The following is a 25,186-nucleotide window of genomic DNA, read 5'->3' on the forward strand; positions in this document are numbered from 1 at the left end:
GGGACCAAGCCCGTGTGTCCCAGGTGGGGACATTCCCGCAGGGAAACCCCTTACTATGCACCCAGTATGTGGTGGGGGCAGCCCCGAGGTCCCCGACCCCGCACCGGTGTCGGTGCGCGCGTGATGGGGAGGTGAAACCAGAGAGCGCAGAGGGGCCGGGATGATGGATGTGGCAGCCCGATCTGGGAAGTAATCTCAGCAGCCCCATTAAATTACTGCTCGTTACGCCCGGCGCAGATTTGCCTGTATTGCTTGGCAGAGCGCGAGTAGAAAACAGGCCTCGTCAAAGCCCCAGAGATACCCCGAAACTGCTCCAAATATTACAGCTATAAATTCAGCTCACTTCACTAACGGCTCAGAGCTGCCGGGGGGGTTGACTCAACCCCTCTCAGCACCCTTTGTGCCAGACCCCCGGCACAGCACCCCCTGCAGCCCCTCACCCAGCCACCTTCAGCCCCTGGGGTGCCCCCATCACGCACCCCCATCGCCCCTCCTGCTGCCTTTCCCACCTCCCTCTGACCCACGGCCACTCTTGCGGCAGATTTGGGACTATTTGGACACACTTAGGCTGCGGCATCCGGTCCTTGACCCTCTCCACGTCCCTTGCTCCCACCAGGAAACCAAAACCCATTTCTTATCCGCTTTGTGCTTTTCCCTTCGCAGGCAAACGCCCCATTTTCTCCTCTCAGCCTCTTTCAAGGAATGAGGATCTCACTGTGGCTGGGTCTCTGCCTTCTCCAGGAAGCACCCGGAGGATTTCTCCCCCTTCCCCAAGCCCTATTCTTCCTTCCACATGCCAGCCGTGGGCGAGCACCCAGCTGGCCCAGGCAGGGACTAACCCAATAACCCAACCTCGCCGCTCCCCTGCAGCAGCTGCAGCGCTCCCAGGCAAGAGTTAACTCTTCCTCGCAGCACTGCAGCTCCCCTTGGTCAACTGCTGAGCAGGGAAACATCGGAGGCAGCATCAGATTTCCAAAAACATTCCAGGACCGGTCCTCCGGGGCCGTATCCTCACACCCCCATCCCCTATAAAAGTTTTCCTTCCCCCCTCGGGAAGAGCAGGGCTGTAATTAACCCTGGATCGCCCCCAAGCTTGGTAGAGCTGGGAATCGTCCAGAGCATGGACTCATCACCCAGCCCTTCCTCCGGCCACTCATCACCCAAATATTTGAGGCCCAGTTGTGCAAAGAGCTCGTTGTGCAAAGGGACGGAGCAGACATCTGGGCAGCCGCTGGGGAGCCCAGGGGGAGGTGAGCACGTCACCGGACCCAAAACTGGGGTCTCAGCATCTCCCACCCTAAAGGAGCCCCGGCAGGAGCTCTGCCTTCAGACTCCGGTGTTCCCCATTTCAGGGGGCTGAGCTGAGGGTGCTTTGGCAGCAAAGCCAGCACAGGCATCAGGGGTCACCCCACAGCCCCCGTCCCCTTGCTTCAGCCCCATCCTTTGCCTCGAAACCGGGAAGCAGCGCTGCGGGAACAAGCGCAGATATGTGCCTGGTGCCATGGCAGCCTCCAGCACGCAGCACCCCAGGCGGAATCTCATCCCCAGAAGCATCCCGCAGCATCTCCGTTTCCCACTGAAGGCTTTACCGAGGGTAAAAATAGCACTGAAGTATTGTGATTGTATTGAGAAAATAATGTTTCCTTCAAGTCCAATTGAGGTGTGGTTTTTTTTTTTTCCTCCCCCAAACAGTTCTGTTTTACGAGAAACTTCTTATTTTTGTTCATGTATTATTTTGGAGTGGAAAAAAAAAGCAGAATGTGCAGCCTTTCCAGTGAAACTGAAAACCCCGCTCCTGTCCAGCTCAAGCTGCTGCTCTCCCTTTTTCTTTTAAGCAGAGAACCACCGAGGCTGAGGAAAGGACGCAGCAATGCAGTGGGAGAGGCTGGTGCAACGAGGCTCCTGCCTCCCCCGGCGGTACAGGGAATCTCATAATCAAACTTGTCGTGGTGAAATCCCAGCTCGGTGCCGACGGGCTCCAGAGGCCCTGGGAGTCGAGGTTATCAATCAGGGCTCCGCTCGAGCTCCAGGTTTGTTTTCCTGGCTTGGTGGTTTTTTTTTTTTGCTCTGTTCCCAATCCGTTTCTGCATGGAGCCAGTCCAGTCATTGCACAAGCTTAGAGATAAACTCTTCGCAAACCATGCTGAAAACTGGGAGGAAAGGAGATGAAGGGGAACAGCGAATAAATCACAGCCCTCCTGTATTTTCCACCTAGCCGAGCATCTTTCATCTCATCTCCCTGCTTCTCCCCACTTGCTCCCAGCCGTTCACCAGCACAGCCCCAATGCCCGCTGTGCTCAGCGTTCACCCTGTCCCCCCCCAGCTCCTGCCCCCCCCCAGCTCCTGCCCCCCATGGCTGCAAGGAAACAGCCAAGCCCGGGCGGGTTTAACCCCTTCAAGGGTGGGAGCAGGGGAGGGCAGGGCTGTCTGGAGCCCCCCATCACCGCCTCCTGTGCTGGTGGATGGCAAAGCTGGTGCTGGGCTAAAGCCAGGTTTTCTGGGCCTTCGCACGGACCATCTGCCAGGCCAAATCCCCCCAAGGCGTTGCAGATGCTCCTCCAGCACCAGCTGGCTCCAGGGAGGAGAGGGGCAGAGCCAGGCGCGCTTGCAGGATTTGAGCCAGCTCTTGGGCAGCTGGAAGGCTCGGGCAGCCCTGCGGGCACCTTCTCCATCCTCATTCCTCCACCTCCCCTGTTGTGGGGCTCCGTACTGAGCCCCCCAAACCCCAGGGACACCGGAGCCTTCCTGTCCTAGCAGAGGGGGGCACCTGGCACCCCACCACCCTCCTGCATGGACGAGGAGCTGCTGGTGCAGCCCGAGATCCAGGGGTTAAATCCCCCGGCTGGTGAGTCAGAAAATCTTTGATGCAGCCAGAAGGAGCTGAGTAATTTGTGTATCTGCAGAGGTCACATTGCCTCCTCTCTTTTTACGTCTGTAACTCATGCTGCTCCTTCCCACTCTCCCTCCACAGCCTGGGCTAGCCTCTTCTCTCTCAAACTCACCAGCTCTTTACTACTGTTGCTATTAATTAGCAGCATTAGCACAGCCCCAAGGAGCCCCTGGCAGCAGCTCCCAGCCCTGTTTGGTGCCGGTTCCCGTTCGAGCAGCGATGGGTGCCAAGCGCCCGCCGCCGCGCTCGCCCCGCTCCCTTTCATCTCCCTCGCTCCTCCCTGGATGTTCATCGCTCGCAGCCCTGCGGTCACGTTCAGAAATTCGGAGCAGCGGAGTTTCTATAGGAGGAACCCTGCTGCCGGCTCTGGAGCTCGTTTTCTGCAAAGTCACTTAACCCCCGAGTTACGAGTTTCGGGAGGCAGGGATCTCGGCTGCGCAGCCCTCCTGCACCGCTCGCTTGCAGCCCCTTGCCTTGGCTCAGCTTTGGGGCACACGCCGGGGTCCCCCGCCCTCCTGCGCCCCCCCCCATTCTCCTGCACCCAAGTGACAAACGTCAGCCACGCGACAAACCCTTGCAAAACTGGGACTGAGCTGCTCTTAGCAATGGCACATCTTAAAACTTCGCATCTCTCAAGTAGCAGTTTCACTAATCCCAGGGTGCTACAAAGCACCGGGGCAGCCAGAAAGGCTTCCCTGCTTTTAATCAAATCACTTCATTAGGTTGTTTAATAAACAAGGGAGCTCTGGGAACACCGGGGTTTCTCTGCTCTCATGCAGCATTTGGGGAAGGAATTTACAGCGCAGCTATTAGGGCCCGATCAATCTGCTTTTAATCCTCCCTCAGCCTGCATGTCGCAATAAAGCTCCACGCTCCCGCTGCCCTGCTTCCCCCAGGAGATGCAGGAAGGGATGGAGGTGGCCCAGGCACCCCTCAAAGCACCCCAACACCCCCGGCTCCATCCCAGCAGCAGGGATGGCATTTCCCACATGTGCGTTTTTGCGCCCGCGCTTCGCCCCCGCGCTTATGGATGGGGATTGTGGCACCAAGCACCGTGGGCTAAGGCAGCAGGGTGCAGCCAGCTGGGTCGGCTCGAGGGGCTGCTCCTCCTTCCTAGCAGAGGGCAGCACTCGAGCAGGCACCCCCCGGAGCAGAGCCCCTGCCCCCCGGAGCTCGCAGCATCCTCGACGTGCTGTGCTGCGGCCGTTCCCTATTCCCCTCCAGATGGATTTGCTTTGCGTTTTCCAAACTGGGCCTTTGTGTTTCCTGCAGCTTTTTCTAACCCCTCTGATCTCTCTGGTATTCGCAAGTCCTCCCATTTCTGCATCCTCGGAGGGTTTTGTGCATGTGCTATTTCCTCCCTCGTCCGCAGCGTTCCCAAAGCCCAGTAAACACAGCGGGTCCCGGTGGGCCGCCACTGGACCTGCGCTTTCCATCTTCCCTCACTCGCAGAGCCCTGAAAGCCCTCAGAGGAAGACACAAACATTTCCACAGCAAATTCAAGTCCACAAACCCCACGCATCTGCCAGCCACAGCTGGGAACCCCAATCCCAACCCCACCTGGCACAGCCCATGGCACCCTCAGCACTCCTCTTCCTCACCTCCCCGTGCCTCGGCTGCTCCCCGAGGGCGAGGGCTGGAAAGCTGGCTGCAGTTACTGGCTGAAGGTGCAAACCTTCACTCCTCCATCCAGAACGGAGCCACTGCCAGCAGCTCGGGGCCTTTGATAACTCCCCACCTAACGCAATCAGTAATTACAGCTGCTTCTCACCCCACACTTGGGAGGACCCGGGACGTGCTCAGAGGCCAGGTGTTTGCCACCAGTACCGGCTCTGGGTCTCGCTGTGCCTTTCTTTTGAAGTGTCAGAGCTCAGCCTGACGTGCTGGCAGCTCCCACCACTTTTTCCAGCCCGCTGCTCCCCTCCCTGACCCCGGCATCGCGCCTCGCGTAGCCGGCTCCCCGGGGCAGGCATGTTTGCGCAGCCCTCAGCCTCCCCGTGGCTCCAAAGGAAACCCGAAGCTGTCAAAGCATCGTGCCTCAGCCTCGGCTCGTTTCTTCCTTTGCCTTTTTTCCCTTCGTTTTTAAGCAGCTGCCCCGCGGTGGCGATCGCAGCCCCGGGGCGGGGGCACTCGCCCTGTCCTGGCGTGCACCGTCGCTGGTGAGCCGCAGCCGCTGAGCCCTGCCAGCCCTTCGAGCCCGGCAAGCAGCAAGCATTTCATAAGGAATACATAGCTCAGGGCTGGAAAATAAACATCTTTCTGTTTCTCCTTGCCTGGGGGAGCTCGGCTCCGATACTTTAATTTTGCACATTTATTTTGATTGAAGCAGAAGCGGACGGAAGGCCGAGCCGAGCTGCCAAGGCTGTAAAATCAGCCATCAGGAGCCTTCCCAGAAGCTGCCGTGCCCTCCGCTGCCTGTGCCGGGAGGGACGGGACGGATCCAGCCCAGAGCAAAGCACGGGCAGCGCTGGGGGGCAGAGCAGCTGCCCCGGGGAGCATCACCCCCCAAAATCTTCCTGCTGCAGCAGCGCCATCCAGAAAGTCTGCCTTCTGCTGGCTTAATCTCAGCATGGCCAGAAAATAAAGATAAACCCCCAAATGGTGCAAATCTGCAGCCCTGGGGCTGGGTGAGGAGCTGGGCACAGGTGGGGGCAACATCCCCAAACCCAACCCTCGTGGGCTGGGGTCCAGGCTGCACAGCTCTGCCCCCGTTTGTGGCACGGGGTGGGCTGCACAAAGTGTCCCCACCTCACCCAGAGACCTCTCCCATGGGGGACATGGCCCCGGGTGCCACCAGAGCCACCGGCAGTGCTCCCCGGGCAGGACAAACACCCCCTTCCCCGGACAGCAGAGGGGATGGCTCCTCCTCACGCTCCCTCCTGGAAGCAGCGCTGCTGCCCCGCGCCCTTGCATGCCTTTCTGCGTGATTAGCAGCGTGCGTAATGACTCCAATTAGGAGAGCTGGAAAGCTCGGGGGAGCTGCGGCTCTGCTTTCCCAAATGTCAGGTGGAGGTGGAGCAGCAGAGGAAGTGTTTTCATCTCGAAGGCATCCGCGCCGCTGCTCCAGCGGAGGCAGATGCTCTGGTAGCAGCTCCTGCAGCCCGGGAGCTCTCCGAGGATTCGCTCTCCTGCGGGTGGAAGGCTGCAAAACCACGGCCAAAGCCAACACCAGGGCCGAGGGGGCCCCAGTCTCTTTGCTGTTATCCCCAGCATCTTCCCAAAGCAGCTAGGGGACGCAGCTGCTTGGGAAACAGTGTCACCACTTCTTCCTCCTTCAGCGCCATCAAAACAAGGGCTGGGGACGTTTTCTGGGAGGAGAGGGGCGACGAGAGGTGCTTGATGTGATTCAGCATCGCTGCTCGGAGCCTGGCTGCAGAAATAGTTGGGAGGGGACGGGGGACATGAGGTGCAAGGGGAGCACGGGGCGAAGGCAGCTGTGACCCGCGCAGCCTGTTTGTTTTTCAGCGCAGACTTGGGGCTTTGCTGAAGCCGGAGGAATTCATCTCGCTGAAAGAGCCTTGTTTTTCGTGGAGGAAATGAGACAGCGCGCTTTTAATAGGAAATAAAAACACGTAAAATAAAGAGAAACTGAGACACAGGCCTGGAAAAACGTCGAGCCATCCAGCTGCGTCTCGCCAGCAGCCCGGCCCCTGCCAGCAGGCATCGCTGCATGCAGCCCGGCCGCAGCGACCTCGGCCCCAGCCCCTTGCTGCCTCCCCGTCCCCGCAGCCCTGCTGCCCACCCAGGTCCCCACAGCCCCCTGGGTTCTCCTACAGTGGGGGAAGATGCTCCTTCCTCTGCCCGTCTCCATCATCTGCCTTGGGCATCACCCAGGTGTGGAGCGTCTCCCTCCCCGCTCCCCGCTGCACGCTTGGGGTGCTTTGGGGTGTCCGGATGAGTGGTGGAGGGACAGAGAGAGAGATCCGTCTGTTGTCCTTGAAGGGAATCACTGATGCCACAGCGCAAACCACTTTGCAGATTTGGCACCCGGGTTCAGCCGGTTCCATACGGGGCTGGAAATTAATCTTGATTCACCCGGGGATGTTTAATCCTGGCCAGTTGTGTGCTGGGGCTCCAGGATCAGCGCAGGGAACAGACCACGCAGCCTGGAAGCTCCCCGTGATGCTGAGGACATCAGCGGGGACACCAATGAAGGCAGATCTGGGCCACTATGGGGACGGCCCAGAAGGAAAAGCGCTGATGATTTTCCAGCCCTGAATCATGCCTTCTGATGGAGCTGTGCTGATAACCCCCGTGCTGGGATATTGCACGTGGGACTGAGGGCACCCCGCAGACAGACAGACGCCCTGTCCGGCACGGTCCAGCCTGCCCTCGGAGGTGAGGAGCACCCAGTCCTGTAAACCTGCAAAGGAAACCAGACAAAGGCCGGGGGGGAGGTTCGCCAGCTGTGCTTTACAGGGATTTGCACCGGGATCAGAGAGCGCTCACGGCTCACAACTTGCTTGCATTGATTAAGTGAGACAATTAAACAGCGCGGGAAGGGCTTGGGGGAGGGAGACGGTGGCTGTGCAGGCGAAGAGGCCACAGAAGAGCCCTGGAGATGCCTCTAGGAGCAGCTCCATGGTCTCACAGCACAGCCCTGATTAAATCGTAACGCAGCGCACGTCTGGAGGGTGCTCCGGGGAGCGCCCGTCCTCCTGCACCCAGGAGCATCCCTCGCAGCAGCGCCGTGCCTGGCGGACGCAGACCCCAGCCTGGGGCTCCTCGGGCCACCAACCACATAGCGAGGGCAAGGAAGGGGTGGCCACCATCCTGGACATTGTCCCCGTGGCCAGCAGGGACCGGAGCAGCAGCTTTACAGCCTGCATCTATCCTGGCTGCGTGCTGAGCCCCAGGACCATGCATCCCCCATAAAAGCCAGAGCTCCTGACCCCAGGGTTGCTCCTGAAGCCCTGCCCTGGCCGAGTGCCCTCTGTCTCCCCCGGAGCGTCCCCATCGCACGCTCGCCCGCCCAGCCGCCCCCGGTTTCCTTCCAGCAGACACCGTCCTGACATATGAAGTCAAACTCCTCCTGACGTAGCTCTTGGCCATCGGAGGAACCAGCCGCAGCTACGGACGCAAACAAGCGATGTTTCCACCCTGGGCTCCTTCCAGCCCTGTCCTGGTTGTCTGCAGAGCCGCACCCAGGACTCGAGCCATGCACAAGGAGCTGGGAGGTTTGGTGGCCCTGACCTGGCATTTCGTAGCCCCCTGGGGATGGTGGCATCTGGGGTCACGTTGTCCCTGTGCCCAGCTCCCGCTGGCTGCGTGCAGCCACCTTGGAGCTTTGGCAGCTCCCGACGGTGGCACGGAGTCAGTATCAGAGCAGTTAAACCCTTTGAAATGCTCCTCAGAGGCAACCTGCAGGGGATTTCTGAAGCTGCAGATGCTTCAGGACAACCTTGCTCGGAAACACTTAATTGGGAGGGTTTGGGAAGGGAAGGGAAGCAAAGTAAAGTGAAGTGAAGAAGAGAAGAGAAGCAAAGAGAAGCGAAGAAAGAAAAGAGTGAAGGAGAAGCAAAGCGAAGCAAAGACAAGGCAAGACAAGAGCAGAGCCCGGGGCTCTGCAGCCTGCAGGGAGCAGAGGAAAGCAGGGGCTGGGGCATGAGGCTTCCCCAGAGAAGGAGGCTGCAGCTGGGGGGCACAGCTGGAAGCCCCCAGGATCACCTCTGCCAGCTGGGGAAAGGCTGGGAGAAGGAGGCAGGACGAGAGACCTAGAAGGAGTTTTCAAACGGCTCCTGCAAACATTTCCCCAACAAAAGCTCCTTCAGTCCCAGGGCACCTGGCCCCTCGCGTGGAGCCAAGGGTAACATCTATGCATGTGAAGCTATAAGGAAACGTGTTCGTTTTTCAGCACATTTGCTAAAATGCTGCGTGCAGAGGTGGGGAGCAGAGCTTTCCCCGTGTCAGCAGGGCCCCTGCCAGCTTACACCGCCTCCAGATCCCCCCAAGAACCCCCTGCGATCGCATCGCCGGGTGGGTGCGATGCTCGTGCCAGGGCAGCAGCAAAGCCTGGGAGCAAACAGCCCAGAGCAAACCCCAGAGGCAGCCCAACCCTTTCCCTGGCACCAAGCATGGGGCAAAAGCTTTTGTCATGTTTAACAACGTGTCCCCACCCCTCCCATGGCACCGCTGGGGGAAGGACCCTGCTGGGATCAAGGCCGTCCCGGGGGCTGATTCCCATTTGGGGGTCTCCAGGAGATTGCACCAGCAACGCCGGTGTTTGCTGACGGTTTCCTGTGAAGTGCACCTGAATGGAGACATTTACTTAGGATTTCATGTTATTAACAGCCACCGCAGGAAAAGGTCGGGGAAAGAGAGAAGCCCACGTTATTTCCCAGAGGAAATGCTCGAGGAGAGGGATGCTGCTGGGGTTTCCTCCAGCGGCTCCATAACAAAGGGGGATTTTCCCCTTTAAAACACCCAGAGAAAGAAGCATCCGAAAGAATTCCTGGAGGGCTGCCACGGCAGTGGGGAACCCCCCATTGGGGCGAGCAGGATGCCCGGAGCTGTTACCACGAGGTGCTGCAGGCGCTGGGTACCGCTAGCAGCAGCGCGAGCGGCGCGCAGCCATTCATCACCAGCCCTCGAGGGTGTTACGTGAGAGGATTAATTAATTTTTACACACAGTTTAGCGCGGGGCTGGGTGTGATCATGCATTATTCATGCGTTCAATAACACAGCTGATTTATTAATGAGGAGGTCAGGCTCCCTGGAAATGAAGGCTTATTGTAAAACCGCTTCGAGCCAGGATGTTTCGGAGGAGCTGCTGGAGCGGAGCCGGCTCGGGGCCGCACACCGTCGCTGGCTGGGACGGGGACGGCACGCAGAGCTGCCCTGTTCCTTTACAGCCCATTAATCCCCGTGCAGCTTCGGAGACGCACGTTCCTGCTCCAGCACGGGCAGGCAGCCGCGGAAATGTATATGCAGGAGCCTGGAGCGGCATCTATAGGAGCGGCTTGCTGGCTGCCTCCTCCCCGCAGCCACTGCCGCAGCCATGGAGGACCTGGGGAGCCAAAGAGACCCAGGGCTTACACATCAGCATCGCGCTCTTGCAGGGAAAAGGGAGAGAAACGCAGGCAGCCAACCCCTCCCTCCAGCGCGGCGCTGCTGGCCGGGAAGGAGCTGGCTGTCGGTGGGGAGAGCGGGAGCTGGAGCCTTCTCCAAAAAGAAAATAAAGGAAGGAAATCCTTACGGGAGGAGCCGTTTTCCCCACGGTTACCCGTGGGGGCTGATAGCCCACCTATCTCTCCACCCCTTATTTGTTTTGGTCCCGTTTTGGGCAACCTTTTTCCTCTCCTCCTCTCTCTCTGAGGCTGGGGCTGCCCGAAGGTGGGCAGCAAACGCCGCGCCGGGGCTGAGCTGCAGCCAGGCTGACCCGTCCCAGGGAAACACGGGGGCTCCTCCAGCGTTTTCATGTCCCTGGGGGTGACACGGTGCAGCGCTGGGGCAGCCTGCTGCTGTGGTGGCAGTGTTTTGGGAGAGGACGGCTGGTTGCTTATGGTCCCCCTCTGTGCCGGAGGCACCAAACGTCCCCTGTACGCGATCCCGCTGCGTGGTCCGGCAGCAGCGGGGGCCAGGCGCCGGGCTCAGCTCGGCAGCAATTCCTCTTTCTCTCTTTGAAGGCAGAGACAAAACTGAGCCCAGAGCCAGGGAGAGGTCCCGGGGCTTTGCAAACACAATGTGCCTCGTTGCACAATCGCGAAGGGATGGACGCGGAGGAGGCAGGGGGAGGAAAAAAACCCGGGGCCCCCAAGCAGGTAGGGGACAAAACCGAGGTGGAGGCAGCAAGTGGAGGGGGTCGGGAGCAAGCGTGGTGGTGGCTGGGACCGGTCTGGGGGTGATGGGGCTTTTTCCTATGTCCCTGCATGAGCTGGGCAGGCTGGGGCTGGGATGAGGCCAGCAGCACGGGGTTGGGCTTTGACACGGTTTTGTGTTCATTTCTGTGGCGACAGCAGAGCAGAGCATGGGGGCATTTCACACCCCCCCAGAGCAGCCAGCAGCAGCAGGGGAGAGGAGCTGGTTCCTCTGGAAAGCTTCTCCCAGCGCTAGCAGGCACCCCGGGGCTCGAGGAGAAGCCGCTGATGCCTCCTCTGGGGCCGATGGAGCCGGCGCAGCTGGCGGCCGTCCCGGCTCTGATCAGCCCGCACACACTGTCCTCGGAGAGGGCCAGCGGAAACCGAAGGAAAACAAAGCAAGAATTTACCAAACCACATGCAGCGCGGCCGGGGCACCGCTCGTCCGAGCCTCCCGCTGCAAACGCCCCCGAGGAGGGCAGGGCTGAGCGCCCAGGGGTCGGGCGCGGGGGGTAAGGGCTGGCTGCGGGCAGGGACACGCGCTGCTGGGACAGCCCCAGGTGGGGGAGACGGGCTGGGGCTCAGGGGTCGCTGAGGAGCTCCCACTTATTCCTCCTTATCCGCCTGAGCTCAGATGGAGATGGAGACCCAGCCACCGCCTGGCTGGGAGCGGATTCCCCGTGCCCTGCACGCCAGCCACACACGCAGCTCTACCCATGTTGAGGCTCCAGATCCCTAAAAAATCCCCCCAACGGTGCTGGGGACCCCGGGAGCAGCTCAGCCCCAGCAGGCACCAGCCCATGCTCGTCCCCAGGCAGCAGCGGGCGATGTTTGCTGCGTGCCGGCAGCCTGAGCGCTGCCGAGATTTCCAGGCACCGGCACCCAGCGCTGTCGGGAAGGAGCCGCTTTGATCATCGCTAATTATTGCTGCCGGCCTGACAGAGCTCAGCAGCACCCGGCCCACCCCCGTCCCAGCTGCACCCGCCCACGGGGCCCCGTCGCCCCCCGCCGCAGCCCCCCCCCCGGCAGCCGCTTTGTAGGATCGGGGTCGGCGCTGCTCAGCCCATGGGGCTGGAGCCCCGCATCCACCTCCAGCACTCGCCATCCATGTGGACGGACAGACCGACAGACAGACAGGGCACCAGCAACGGGCCCCACAGCACAGAGAGGGCCGGGAGCATCGCTGCCCAAAACCCCAAGGTCGACGCCGTCCCCTCAGTGCCACAGCCCTGCAGCTGCTCCTTTTATTTCCAGGACCCCGAGTTCCCCCTGAACGGCGCAGTTCGGCAGAACAGAAGCAAAAGCAAAGAACGCCCACGCCCTGCTTCTTGCTCCTGTTTATCTCCAAAGCCTTTTTTTTATATATATATGAAAAAAAAGAAACACATGCCTTCCCTTCACGGGGAAGAGCACTTGCAGCTCGGAAGAAGACCCGAGTGCCAGGGCAGGGAGGGCAGAGGTTCGCAGGGAGGGCTCGGCGGAGGCTCTCGGTGCTGCTTTTTGTTTGCTAGCGCGGGGAGCCAGGTGGCAGGAGCAGGCGGGAAGGCTAATGGGTTTCCCAGGCAGCTGATGTTTTGCTTTTTTTTTTTTTTTTTTTGTTCATATTTCAGATGCTTTAGAGAAAAAAACAGACCGCGCGCCGCCAGGGAGGGGAGATCGGTGCCGTGACCTCCCTGAACTGGAGGGGGGGGGGTTCATACGGAGGCAGGGGGGAGCCACAAGGCTCTGGCAAAGGCTTGGGTGCCCATCACGGGGCTGTGGGTGGGGGGCACAGGACCAGATCCTTCCATCACCCCCCCGTCGCCAGCCCTGCTGCCCCCATCCCAGAGCTGGCTGCATTTCACGGATGGGGGCATCCATCGGGGGGGGGGGGCCCTGCACATTTTAACGGTGTTGGCATCGTTTGAGGGCAGCGGTAGGAAGGAGGGACCCACGGCTGCATGCGCAAGGCCTTCTCCTCGTGTGCTCCCTGGTGCAGCTCAGGTTGCTGCTTATAATTTATTAATCTCGCACCGGTTTATATTTGGCTCCAGGCGCGCCTGCAGCCCTGTTTGCAGGGAGGTTTGGGCACCGGGCGCTCTCTTTGAGGACAGAAGAGGCTGGCACCAAGGGACGGGGCTGGGCACAGGCAGAGAAGGGACCCTGGGGCTCAGCACCTTGCACGAGGGCTCCGAGGCTCCCTGCTTGCAGGGGACAGGCTGCGAGATTTTCCCCATCCAGGAGCCTCAGTCAGCGGGCTGGAGGGAACCTGTTCCCATCTGCTGTTTGTTCAGGAGAGCCGGGAGGCTTCTGAGAGGAGCCAGGCGCTCAAAGGGCCTTTGACGACATGAATTGAGGGCTCTGAGCAAGGAAACGCTGCGTTTTTTCCTTCTGCTCCTTGCACGGCCGCAGCCAGCACCTGGCAGCCTTTGGAGCTCCCTCGATGCCACGGCGGGGAGGGAAGGGGAGAGGCGGCTGGCTCCCGGCGGGGCACCTTGCTCAGCCTCAAAACGCAGAGCAATCCCCGTCCCCAAACCTCTTCCCATCCCCTCCTCCCTCCCTATTGCTCCAGCAAGGGGCTGGGGGCTGCTGCCACGTCCCAGCGGTGCTGCTGTGTCCTGCAGTGGCCAAGCAGGGGCGGGCTCTGTTTTCGGATACCCCCCTCCCCGGGGAGCAGGGGCAGGGCCTTGCTGCGGGTCAGGGTACACGGGTGCCACGGACGGGGCCAGGAGGGTGGCAGCACCCTGCTGGATCTGTCCCCAGTGCCTTGTGACATCTACGAGCCTGAAGAGCTGCACCACGGGCCGTAAATCACGGCACCGGAGCCTGTGACACCTGCCGGGGCTACGTGGCCTGTCCCCCGCAGTGGCTTTGAACTTGGCTAACCCCCTGCTAGCTGCTCTCCTGGCTGCTCTGCCGAACCTGCGGGCTCCCAAAGGTGCCTCGCTGCGTGCTCAGAGCGAGCCTCCCTTGGCCACGGGGATGTTCCCGGCGTAAAGCAGACGTCCAGGGACAGGAGAGGGAGCGACGGGAGGAGGAAATGCTTCAGAGTTTCCAGCTCTGTTCTAAATTAGGCACTTAACCTTTTCAAACACGTTTTACAGTGGTTGTAATAAGCTCTGGCCCTCTTTGTGCTGGTAAATCCACGCTGCGAGGAGCCCGTCGATGGGTTTTTAAGAAATCCAGCGCGTGGGGGCTGCAGGGGAGGGGATCATAGCGTGCGTGCAGATGTCCCGAGACCGTTTATTGCCCACTGGTAGGGCTGGGAGCTGCGGGGACATTCCTGCACCCAAGGCACTGGGAGGATGCTGTGCACCCCCTAATAAACCCCAGACCCCAAGAGGCAGGCAGTTATTACATCGGGCTGCGGGGCCCCAAAGGCAGCCTGTAATTAGGGTGGGACGGTGCAGAGCCTTCCCCAGCTAAACCATCATTTCCCAGCGCCGGCGGCCCTGTGAAGTCGGTGGCTGGGAGCAGAATGGGGCTGTGTGTGTGGGTAGGGGACGATTTGGGTTTCACTGCCCCTCCCCTTGTCCCTCTCCCCCAGAAGAGACTTTGGGGCAAATCAGAGCCACGTGTGGCTGGTGCGGAGATACCTCTCACCCCATTTTCAGCCGGGGTGAGCCCTTACAGCTTGGTGCAAGGGAAGCTTTGCAGCACCTCCCGTGGAAACCGGGTGAGCCCAGAGCCCGGGGGGGGGGGGCAGCCCGCGCTGACACACGGGAGCCGCGGTGAGAGCATCGCCCGCGCCCGACTCAGAGTTTCCAGCAGAGCCCTGGGGCTCCCGCCGCCGTCGCGCTGTCTCCGAGTGACCGATTCCCTCCCCGCCGCCTCAAATCCCGGTTCAAGAATGTTGTTTGGGTTGCAGAAAGTATTGCTAAAAGAGGAAAGGGGAGGAAAAAAAAAAGAAAAAGAACAAAGAAAGAAAAAAAAAAAAAAGGGAAGAGGGAGGCCGGGGTGAGATGGGAGGTCGAGGGAGGCTTCGCCCTGCCCTTCCCTGCTGACCCTTGAATTTCTGGGAGGAGACTGCAGCAGCTGCAGGCGGTCGCCAGATGTTGAGCGCGTTCCCTCTGCACGGTTCAGCCAAGGCTGAGCCCCCACGGGAGCTGCTGCTGCTCCCCCCAGGATTCCCCCACTCCCCCGTCCCTCTTTTTCCTGGTATTTACCTGCCGGTGCTGCCAGCATCCTCAGAAAGCAAGGGGGGGGCTTCCAGCTGGGGCTGGTTTTGGAGGAAGCACGGAGGGGATAATCCCCGGGGAAGCTGTGGGGCTGCTCCTCCAGGCACGGGAGAGGTGAGCCCCACCACAGGGATCGACTCTGGGTGGCAGGACGGGGAGGTGAGGGAGAGGACGTCTGGTTGCAAACACCCAGAAAGGCCACGCAAACCTGGGAGCCTCTGGAGAGCGGCTCCAGGGCATCTCAGCTCCAGCATTTGGAGCACGAACCCTGTCGAGAGGCCTGGTGCAACGGGCAGCTCTGGATGGTGGCCTCATGGCCCCGGCCACCACGGAGCTCTGCGGGTGCTGCCCCGCTCATTTCCAGCCCCTCTTCCCAAGCAGGGCTGGAAGGTGCTGAGGGTTGAGGTCTCCCTGCTTGGACTCCTGTGGCTGGAGTCCCTCAAACCAGCAGCAGGGACCTTTTATCCTTCGGGAACTGGCTTTTTGGGACAAAGCCCAGGAGGAGACCCCAGGAAACCCCCAGCTGCTGCGGGGTGAGAGCCCCACGTAGCATCGCCGGCACCCCGCGCCCAGCAGGACAGCCAGCCCACGGGGACAGGGACCCAAAAACCTGCACTGTGGGGGCACAGAGCAGCCGGCAGCTCGGCAGAGCTGCAACTTGTTGGAAACATGGAAGAGGCAGAAACAACATTTCCATGGGTAGCAAGGGAAGAGGCTCTGAAGCAGCTTATGGCCACCGCTGGGTTCGGGTGTGCACGGCACCTTCGTAGCTCTGCGATCGCAGGGGCAGAAGGAGCTTTGGCCTTAGCATCGGGTGGCTTTGATTCTTTTTAGGCTGCGAAGCGCTCGCTCCCTGTGCCAGAAGCAGCCTGACGAAACCGCGCTTGTCCGTGGAGAAGGCAGCGCTCCCGGCTCCAAGCCCGGGATTTGAAAAATAAAGGCCAACAGGGGCCAGATTCGGTGGTTCCAAAAGCAAAGCTCGAGAGGATTTGATCAAAACAACCGGAACAAACCCAAACAAAACAGACACTGTTCACATCAGTTTGGTTTAGCAAACCAACACAGGCATCTGTCTGGCCCTGACGAGATGCAGACTGCGGCCGTCAGCGCAACTGCGCCGGCTGAGATGAGGCAGCGATAGGGAGCGGGGGCTTCAGGCGAGCAGGACGGAGCTCTCCTGGCTCCCATTACCAATTCAGGGCTTTCTTTGAACGGTCAGCTGTAGGGAGAGGCGTTTATAGAAGGAGATGTCCAAAGGGTTTCACAAAAGTCAAGGGGAGCTGCAGAAGCTTTGCAGTGGGCTGCAATGAGCAGCAGTGCCGAGGTCTCATCAAATCGCACCAGAGCTGACCAAACCTCGCAGCAGAGCCCCACCAGTGGCTGGGGGACCCCTGGCCACCTGGGACATGAGATTTCAGGGTTAACCAGAGAAAAAGGTGCGTGTGCTTCTTTAGAGGGCAACTTTTCACCTCCCTGAGCCAGTCCCGGAGGACATTGAAGCTGGACGGGCTGAGATTTGGTGAAAGTCCCGGTGACTGGGGAACAGAAAAAACAAGCTCAAACATGCCTTTTTTTTACTGTTTTTTGCTGGGAAAGGAGGATGTGACCATGGGGAACGGAGCCATCCAGAGCCAGACCATGCATGAGGGCTCTGCAGCCCCCATGGGCGCTGCAGGACAGCCTCCCCCACAGGGTGCCTGCCCGGCGTTGTGCCTGTTCTGCCTCGCAGAAGGCAGAGAGGCCGCATCCCTTATCTAACCCAGCTACGGACGTTTTGCTTTTCCAGAACAACATCCAAGCCCTGCAAAAGCCTCCGAGCTGCTGGCCACCGGGACACCTCGAGCTGCCAGAGATGTGACGCTGGTTGACACCATCCGGGCGCCGAGCAGCAGATGTTACTGGCTGCCACCACCCCGCACACCGTTTTCCCTGGCAGCAGGAGCAGAGCCCTCCCGGCCGGGTCATCCCCTGCCCCAACCCGCAGCCTCCAACCCCACACACATCCGCGAGCCCCTCTCCAGCCTCCCTGCCCCGCTGCAAGCTGCAATTGCAATGCTTTCCTGGGACAGAGAGGTGCTGCCAGCTCCATTAAATCCCACAGAGGCTCAGAGAGCACGAAACCTCTCCCTGCTTTACCAGGGATTTACCTCTTTTTGGGCAGCACAGCCCCTTGTGCTCTTTCCCCACTCGAAGGCAGGATTTCTCTGAATACCCCAGAGTGAGCAGCTCTCTCCCTGCAGCCCAGGGCCCCGCGCTGTGTCGCGGTGAGCTGTGCTTTCCAGGCATGCTCTTCCTTCCCCGGCAGCCTCGCGTCCTGGCACCGTCCCCACTGTACAGCTTGTCCCCCGCCACCCCGTCCGCGAACCACCCGCACATTCCTCCCCCTCGCAGCGAGGCCCGCGGATCGATAAGGATCTTTGCGAGGCTCCCCCAGGGAGGAGGATGTTTTGGCTGGGAAATATCGATGGGAAGCGAGGAGAAAGCAAGCCCAGAGGGAGCCGGGCACCTGCCAAGCTCGCTAAATAACTCCAGGCTCCTCGGCAGACCTGGGCGTGCTTGCTGGAGCCGGGCACGGAGCAGTAGGCGATGGGCGGGCAGGGCTCCTCCTTCTCAATCCTTGCAGGGGGAAATGCTTCGACAAAAAGCCAAAGCTGGAGCATGCAGAGATGGGGACTGGGGGGCTGCATCAGCGCCCACCGCCCCCCAGCTTTGCAGGACCCCCAGGGGGTCTGCGTCCCCAGCTGGTGAGCTGCACAGCAGGGAGTGCTGCGAGCTCCCATGTCCCCAGCCACGGTCACCCAGCACACACACACCCCCTGTGCCCCCCCGGGAGCCTCGCCGGGGACCCCCCAGTCCCCAGCAGGATGGGCACAGTCTGCAGAAATGCCAGCTTGGCATCTCTCTCCTGCCAAGCTGAAGACAAATTCCTGCTGTCACAGTGGCTCTTTGGTAGGCAATTTATTTACCTTGGATGCCGCAGCCTTATCGTTCATGGAAATGTTTATCCTAAATATTTAATAGCAGGGCTGCATAAACGGAGGCTTCCTGGGGAAGAAGCCCAGGCTGCAGCCAGGGCAGGCATAACGTCCCTTCTCTTGGTACTGCAAAAGTTAAAGATACTTTCTCGCTTCTCCCCAGGAATCACATCCTCAGCACCTCAAAATCAGAGATTTTTTAATCTGGCCAGAGGCCTCTTCATCACTTCCTGATGAGAAACACAGGAGACCTAACAACAGCCCTTTTAAAAACAACATCCCCGATTCCACTAACTCGTTAAACAGAGAGAGCCTGAAAAGTGCCAACACTCCTATGAGAAAAGACGGGAGGGAGAGAGAGAGAGAGAGAGGGAGGAAAGAAAAAGCAGGTTATTTATAACGCCAGGCAGCATTAGGGTCTCTTCAGTCTCTCCTGCAAACTGTCTGCTGCTAGGAGGTCACTCCCCAAAAAACCTGCCGAGCCCGTGACCTGCAAGCACAATATTTGGTCTGGGATCTAGGGCGGGCACCAGCCTTTGCAAACCGGGCGCCACACTCACATGCTGCTTGACACACGGGAGATCCCGGAGCAGAGCAGCGAGGCTTTGGAAAGGAGGCTCTCAGCTTGGTAAGTCCATCTCCATATTTATTACGATTTTTTTTTTTTTTGAGGTTTGATTTCCATAGCCCTGCCGTGGAAGGCGGGCGGCTGCCCCGCGGAGCACATGCCAGCGACACGGGTGGCACGGCGCGGGCGCCAGCGCTGGCGAGCCGCGGCAGCCGGGTGCCCTCTCCCGCTCCCCGCGGCTCCTGCCCCGGCTGCAGCTCCCCAGACACCTGCACTGGGACCCCTGCACCCACATCCTTCGACACCCGGGCACGTGCAGCTCCTGCTTGCAGCCCCCTGTGGCTTTGCTGTCTCCTCCTCTGCTTGTTTTGTGCCCGTAGTGCCCCTTGCTCCAGACCCTGCTCCTTCCCTGGGTGACCTGATGGGACCCACAGCCTCCAGCACAGAAGCGTGGAGGCTGGGGGATTGCACAGATAACGTGGCTGGCATGTGCAGATGCCACCCAAAAGTGGGGCTGAACCCGCTGGGGAGGGGAGAGAGACAAAACGAAGCAGGGTGGATGCCGAGGACAGGCTCAGGGGCTGGTGGCACACTGAAGGGGGCACTGAGAAAGGAGGAGGGAGCCCTGGATCGGTCCTGCTCCATACAGAGGGATCCCAGGAAGGGGCAGCAGCCCCAGCACGGAGCAGACGGCTCTGTTTCACCAGGCAGAGTGCCCTGGAGTGGGAGGGAGGAGAAGAAACTCGCCTGCAACTGCCAAGCTCCTGCCGCACACGCAGCATCCCAAAGGACCACGGCTCCTCTGTCCCTCGGCTGCAAAGAGAAAGCGAGAGCCGTGCCTGCCCTCCTCGGTCTCAGCCCCCGTTTTCTTCCAGCACAAGCAGCCTGCCAGCGTGCCTCGGTGGCGGGGCAGCCGCTGCCCCGAGCACAACTGTGCCCTCTTTGTCTGCCGGGCTCTGCGGGCAAGAAATCCCCTCCTCGCTGCTGGGTGCGCCAGGCTGGGGACGAGCGACCTGCCAGCCCCTCGGGAGCACGGTTTGGGTGGGCAGGAGGGCACAGACCCCCAGGGATGAAACCTGGGCACAGCCAGCTCCACCACCACAGCTCCGCAGGGGCTGGGTGACAGCCCCCAGCGGCACGGGGGGGTCAGGCGGAGGAAGCAGCAGCGAGCCTCACCATTTTTCCCCTTTTCCCAGCTGTGCCCCAGGGTGCAGACCCGGCGAGGTTTCCCCATGCTCCGTGGCAGCAGCAGGGCTGGCGGCAGCCCCGCGCTCCCGGCCACGTGTACAGCAGGCAGCAGGCAGGAGCCTCCGCTGCGCTCCCCCTCCGAGCAGCGCGGCCCGGAGTATTTCCTGGAGGCATTTCAAGCCGCCGAGCTCGCAGGCTGCTCTGCGTGCTGGCATGGCCACGAGGCTCGGGGAAGGACGAGAGGCCGTAGCTGGCGTCCTCATCCTGCCAGCGCAGCGCCCTGGGACGGTGCAGCAAAGCCCACGCGAAGCCAAAGGGCTCCAGGGGCTGCTTGCGTGGTGCTGAGCACCCAGCCCTGCTCTCCGCCGGTCTCCAGCCCCAGGCAGATCGGTTCTCATAAGCAGGGCAAGCAGTTTTGGGATGGTCCCACTCTCCCGTGTCACGCTGGGGGGGCAGCAGGTGACAGCCCTTTCCCACCAGGCCGGGAGGAGCAGCTCAGCTGGGGAAATCTCAGCTCCGCAGTGGTTTCCACTTCAGAATAAGGCAGATCTTGTTTACCAGGATTTCCATCAGGCCCGAGCAGCGTGAGCATCCTGCGTGGTGGTGGGGGCAGGGAGAGCTGGATGAAACCCACAGCGACTCATGTCGCCAGCGAGCACGGTATAAATATAGAGAATATAGAGCTGCCTCCAAACCCGCCTCGAGCTCCATCAGCCTGCGCTCGCAGCCACCGCTGCCCCCCCGTGGGGTGGGATCGCGGGGGTGGGACGTGGTCCTTCTCCTGCCTTGGGTGAACCCGGACCCTTTGGGGCAGAGCTGTGGCCTTGCACAAACCCCGACAAGCGGCCCCCATCTCCATCCCCTGCAGAAATAGTGATAGGAAAGATTTGGTGAGCAGAGAGGCCCTGGAAGAGGCGTGAGGTGAAAGTGGGGGAGATGGGGTAACGTCAAAGGGGGACATGCCTGCAGCCACGGGTCTTTTAGTAGGACTCCCTCGGGTCCCCGTGCTCCCCCAGCCCCGCTGCCAGGCGCCACCAGGCTGTGCCCACGTCCCAGCCCGCCCAGTTCCCAGCCCGCAGGGAGCAGCTCTCCTGCCCCCAGCCCCTGCTCTGCACCTGATTCTGCTGCTGGTTCCCCCCCAGGTCCCCCCAGCGCCCGCACCATGCGCTGGGCCACCGTCGTGCTCGTCGCTGCGCTCTGCGGGGCCTCCCTGGGCCAGTACAACGAGGAGGAGGACCTGGCGTGGTTGCAGTACTACATGCGGCAGTCCCGAATGTCCTCCTACAACTACATGCCCTACTACGAGGATGAGAACAGCCCGTACGTTTACTCGTACCTCCCGGCTCCCGACACGGAGGCAGAGCCCGGCCCTGAGCCTCAGCAGGCCCCTTCCTGGCAGTGTCCCCAGGAGTGTGACTGTCCCCCCAACTTCTCCTCGGCCATGTACTGCGACACCCGCAACCTGAGGTACCTGCCCTTCGTGCCCACCCGCATGAAGTACGTCTACTTCCAGAACAACCAGATCACCGCCATCCAGGAGGGGGCCTTCGACAACGCCACGGAGCTCGAGTGGCTGGCGCTGCACAACAACCAGATCACCAGCGAGAAGATGGGCAAGAGGGTCTTTGCCAAGCTCAGAAACCTGGAGAGGCTGTACATGAACAACAACAACCTGACCAAGATGCCCAGCCCCCTGCCCCGCTCCCTGAGAGAGCTCCACTTGTCCTACAACCAGATCTCCAAGGTCCCCTCCAATGCTCTGGAGGGCCTGGAGAACCTCACGGCCCTGTACCTCAGCCACAACTACATTTTTGAGATGGGAGCTTCCCTCAAAGGGCTCAAGTCCTTGATCCTGGCTGATCTGAGCTACAACCACCTCAGGAAAGTCCCTGACGGGCTCCCAATGGCCCTGGAACAGCTCTACCTAGAGTACAACCACATCAACGCCATCCCCGATGACTATTTCAAGGTTTCTCCCAAGCTGCTCTATGTACGGATGTCCCACAACAGCCTGACGAACCAAGGTCTCTCCACCAACACGTTCAACAGCAGCAGCATCCTGGAGCTGGACCTCTCGTACAACAGGCTCCAGAAGATCCCCCGGGTCAGCACCCACCTGGAGAACCTCTACCTCCAGGGGAACCAAATCAACGGTGAGCAGGCGCGCGGTGGTGCTGGGGAGGGGGCAGAGGAAGGGGGAGGCAGAACCCATGGTAGGGGGTTGAGCAGGAAAGGGGAATTTGGGAGATTTCTGGCCTCCCAGGTGGTCCTCAACAAGGTAGGAAAGGGGTTTGGTTGTGGTGCTGGTTCTGAGTGCTCCTTCGTGGTGCACAAATTCATAGCTCAGGTTCCATCGAGCATTTAGCCTGAGCATCTTTGGGCTGCAGATGCCAGAAACCAGCTGGGGTTTCTGAAACCAGCTGCTCTGGCCAGGGACGATGCAGGGGCAAAGGGACCAGGGACAAACCCTGCGGTGCTCAGCAGCCTGCAGCACTCGGGGCAGCACATCCCCTCCCCGCTGCCCCTTCTGCCCCGAAATCTCCAACTGCAGCTCTCCCCAGTCCGACACCCTCTGCTTTATTCTCCAACCCCCTGTGAGCTGCGGGCAGCGTGGCCCCAGCCCTTCCCATGTCCCAGAGGTGGCTCTGATGCCCCCCAGCCCTCCCTCCCCACCCCCTGGAAACCCATGGCCCCCCCAGAGCCCCTCGCTGCCTGCAGCTGCTGGACACATCCTGGCCAGGGCTGGGACAGACAGGAGCTCTTAGTTATTAGAGAGCCTTCTGCCAGGACTAAAATTCACTCCATTTAATACACAAATAAATAAAAGGAACAGATTGTTCCGGGGTTGCTGTTTATAAAAAAAAAGAAAGAAAAAAAAAAAAAGAGAGAGAAAGAGAAAAAAAATGCATCTCCTGGAAAAATCCACCCTGGCTCCTGTCACCTGCCAGCCCCCAGGGCAGGACCCCCCAGGAGCGGTGCCGAAGCCCCCGAGCGAGGCCAGGCTGGGGATGCACCGTGCCGCAGTCGGCTGTTGCAAGGGAAACAACCCCGCACCAAGGAACTGACAGAAACACGAAAACAAGAGCAGATTCCCAAATGTTTGCTTTCAAAACGTGTGGCTGTTAATATCTGCCCACAAATGCCATGAAACCACCGCGGAGCCATCCGGGCTCGACTGCAGAGCTGCTCCAGCTGCGGGTTTTGCTGCTGGCCTTTAGAGCAGCCCTGGGAGCCCCCCCGGGAGCCCTTCGGTGGGGGGACGAGGTGCCTGCAGCACCCCCTGCACCCCTGGGTGCTGTGCAGCCCCCGAGGAGATGCTGCTGCCCTCTCGGGGCTGGCATCCTCCTCCTGCCACCCAAATCACCCCCCTGCCTCTGCCCCAAAGCCGCTCGTATGGAGCCAAACAGCCCAGAGTGGCCCAACTCAGCTGGGGAATTGGGGCTGGGTGCCCCGCAGCACCCCAGTGCACCCAGTGCCTTCCCCAGCAGCTCCCAGCCCGGAGCTTTGCTGCCCTCTAGTCGGTCGCTGCTGTCCCAAATCCGGCACAAAATCAGGATTTGCTCCGTGTCCTCCCTCCAAACCCAGGCAGGGCCTGGCCTGAGAGGGGCTGGCAGCAGCGGGGGGGCAGAGGAAAGGAGAGGGGACGGGGACGGGGACAGGGACGTGTCCCCCCCCCCCAGACACACTGCCTGGGTGGTCGCGCTCCCCAGCAGTGCTGGGGGGGGTCTGGATGCTGCAGCTCGTGGAGGCTGATGAAACGCAACGGCAATTCCCACTGCAGAGCGATGCTTTCCAGCTGACACCACCCAGCTCCCCGTGCTTTTTTCCTACCCGCACTCCAGCCACGCTGGGCGAAGCCGCGGCTCCCCGAGCTCTGAGCACACACGGGCTGCTTCTGACTGCGGCCAGAAGCACCAGCCTCTCCTCCAGCTTAAGGCAGAAGGACGTAGAGCCCACTTTGGCAGGAATAACTGGCGATTTAGGGGCACTTTCATCATTTCCCTGCCCATCCTGGCATGGGCTCGGTTCCCCCGGACCCATCTCCAGACCAGGTCCCCCTGACATCCCTGGGTCTCCTTCTCCCCGCAGAGTTCTCCATCAGCAGCTTCTGCACCGTGGTGGACGTCATGAACTACTCCCGGCTCCAGGTCCTGCGGCTCGACGGGAACGAGATCAAGCGCAACGCGGTGCCCCCCGACGCCCCGCTGTGCCTGCGGCGTGCCACCGTCATCGAGATCTAGCCTGGTTCCCCCCCCCCCATGGTCCTCAGGACTTCGCTCCCCCGTCCCTGGGGAGACACTCACTCCCATTTTAATGCAGCTTGACGGTTTGACTTGGCTTCTGCAATAGTGCAATAAGGGTGCTCCAACGCCGGCCCACGCGGGTGGGCAGGATCCGTTCAGCCCCAGACGTCCCCCCCCCTTTCCCGGCTCCCTGGCCACTCAGGGTGGGACAGGTCCCAGCACGAATCCCACCGTGGCCATGCCCCAGCCCCTGTGGGAGGGAAGGGGGAGAGCTCATCCCATCTCCAAAACCCAGCTCCATTTGGGGGGTTCAGGTGTGGGTCCTGCAGAACCAGCACAGTTAACGGGGCTCACCTTGGGCCAGGCTTTGGTGGTCCTTGGGAGCTGCACAGGTAAAGGGTTAAAGGTGCTCTGGCTGCCAGCATCCCTCTCTCTAGGATGGGGAAGAGTAAATCCACTCTTTCCCTTCATTTTTTCCCTCCTTTCCCCCAGCCCCATAAAGCTCATGGGAAAGAAATTTTTCCTGCTGCTGCCGAGCGGCCGTCAGCTGCTGAGCTTAGAGAGAAACCCTCCCAACCCCTGGTTTGGGCCAGGACCAGGGGCGAGGGATGGGCGCCTCACAGCACCAGCGCCCTGCAGAGCTCGGGGTTGTGCCAGAAGCCAGCCCCTCGCCCCCAGTGCCCCCTCCCCAGGGAACAGACACTGGGTGCTGCAGCCAGAGGCACCCGGGATCACGTTCAGCTGTGGCACGAGGGCAGCTGGGGCTCATATGGGGTCTGCATGGGGCACACAGATCTGCCAAAACCAGACCGCTCAGCTGTGGATGCCCCTGATTACCAGGAGCAGAGCTTGGTGTAACACAGGCCCAGCACAGGTGAGGTGCAAGGGCCAGGCAGGATCCACCTGGGTTTAACAAGGGAGGGATTTTGCTGCTCCTAAAATCCCGGGATCTGACCCCTAAAGCTCATCCGTGCCTGCGGGGTCCATCCTGGTGTGAATCAACGCGGTGTGCCCGGCTCTACCCTGCCTGCCAGCACGGCTCGGAGCTCTTCCCCACCCCGCTAATTGGGGTCTCTCATTGAAAACGATCTAGCAGCACCATGTGCATCGGTCAGCAGCACGTCCCCATTCACCGAGAGCCAAAACACCCCCTTGGTTCTTTGGGCGGCTTAGTTTGAGAACCAAAGGGGCAGCTGAGCTTTGGAGTTGACCTGCAAAGCTGAAGAGGTCATCTCGACCCTCTGCATTTAAACTGCATGCTAACTCTATAGAAACAAAAACCCAAAAAAAACCTGTACTATCACCGACGCATGAACTGTAGATATCATACCGACCAATAAAGCCCTTTCTGTAACTGCACCAAACGTG

The 25,186-nt window shown here is 60.6% G+C and overlaps 1 protein-coding gene and 1 long non-coding RNA gene across 2 annotated transcripts; one reads left to right on the forward strand and one right to left on the reverse strand.

The window, feature by feature from the left end:
- Nucleotides 1–1,126: 1,126 nt before the first annotated feature.
- On the reverse strand, nucleotides 1,127–9,038 carry LOC310887127. The gene is made up of 2 exons (XR_014575663.1): nucleotides 4,492–9,038; nucleotides 1,127–2,150 (listed from the first exon to the last, which is right to left on the reverse strand). It is a non-coding gene; the product is annotated as an uncharacterized lncRNA (long non-coding RNA).
- Nucleotides 9,039–10,532: 1,494 nt separating this feature from the next.
- On the forward strand, nucleotides 10,533–25,177 carry FMOD (fibromodulin). Its single transcript, XM_083812672.1, has 4 exons — nucleotides 10,533–10,650; nucleotides 16,630–18,446; nucleotides 20,717–21,727; nucleotides 23,664–25,177. Exons 3-4 carry the CDS (start codon nucleotides 20,737–20,739, stop codon nucleotides 23,813–23,815), a joined length of 1,143 nt encoding a protein of 380 aa, XP_083668798.1. The 5' UTR covers nucleotides 10,533–10,650; nucleotides 16,630–18,446; nucleotides 20,717–20,736; the 3' UTR covers nucleotides 23,816–25,177.
- The last annotated feature ends 9 nt before the right edge of the window (nucleotides 25,178–25,186 follow it).

This window comes from Anser anser (genome assembly GCF_964211835.1).
Source record: "Anser anser genome assembly, chromosome: 27".
Taxonomy (NCBI): domain Eukaryota; kingdom Metazoa; phylum Chordata; class Aves; order Anseriformes; family Anatidae; genus Anser; species Anser anser.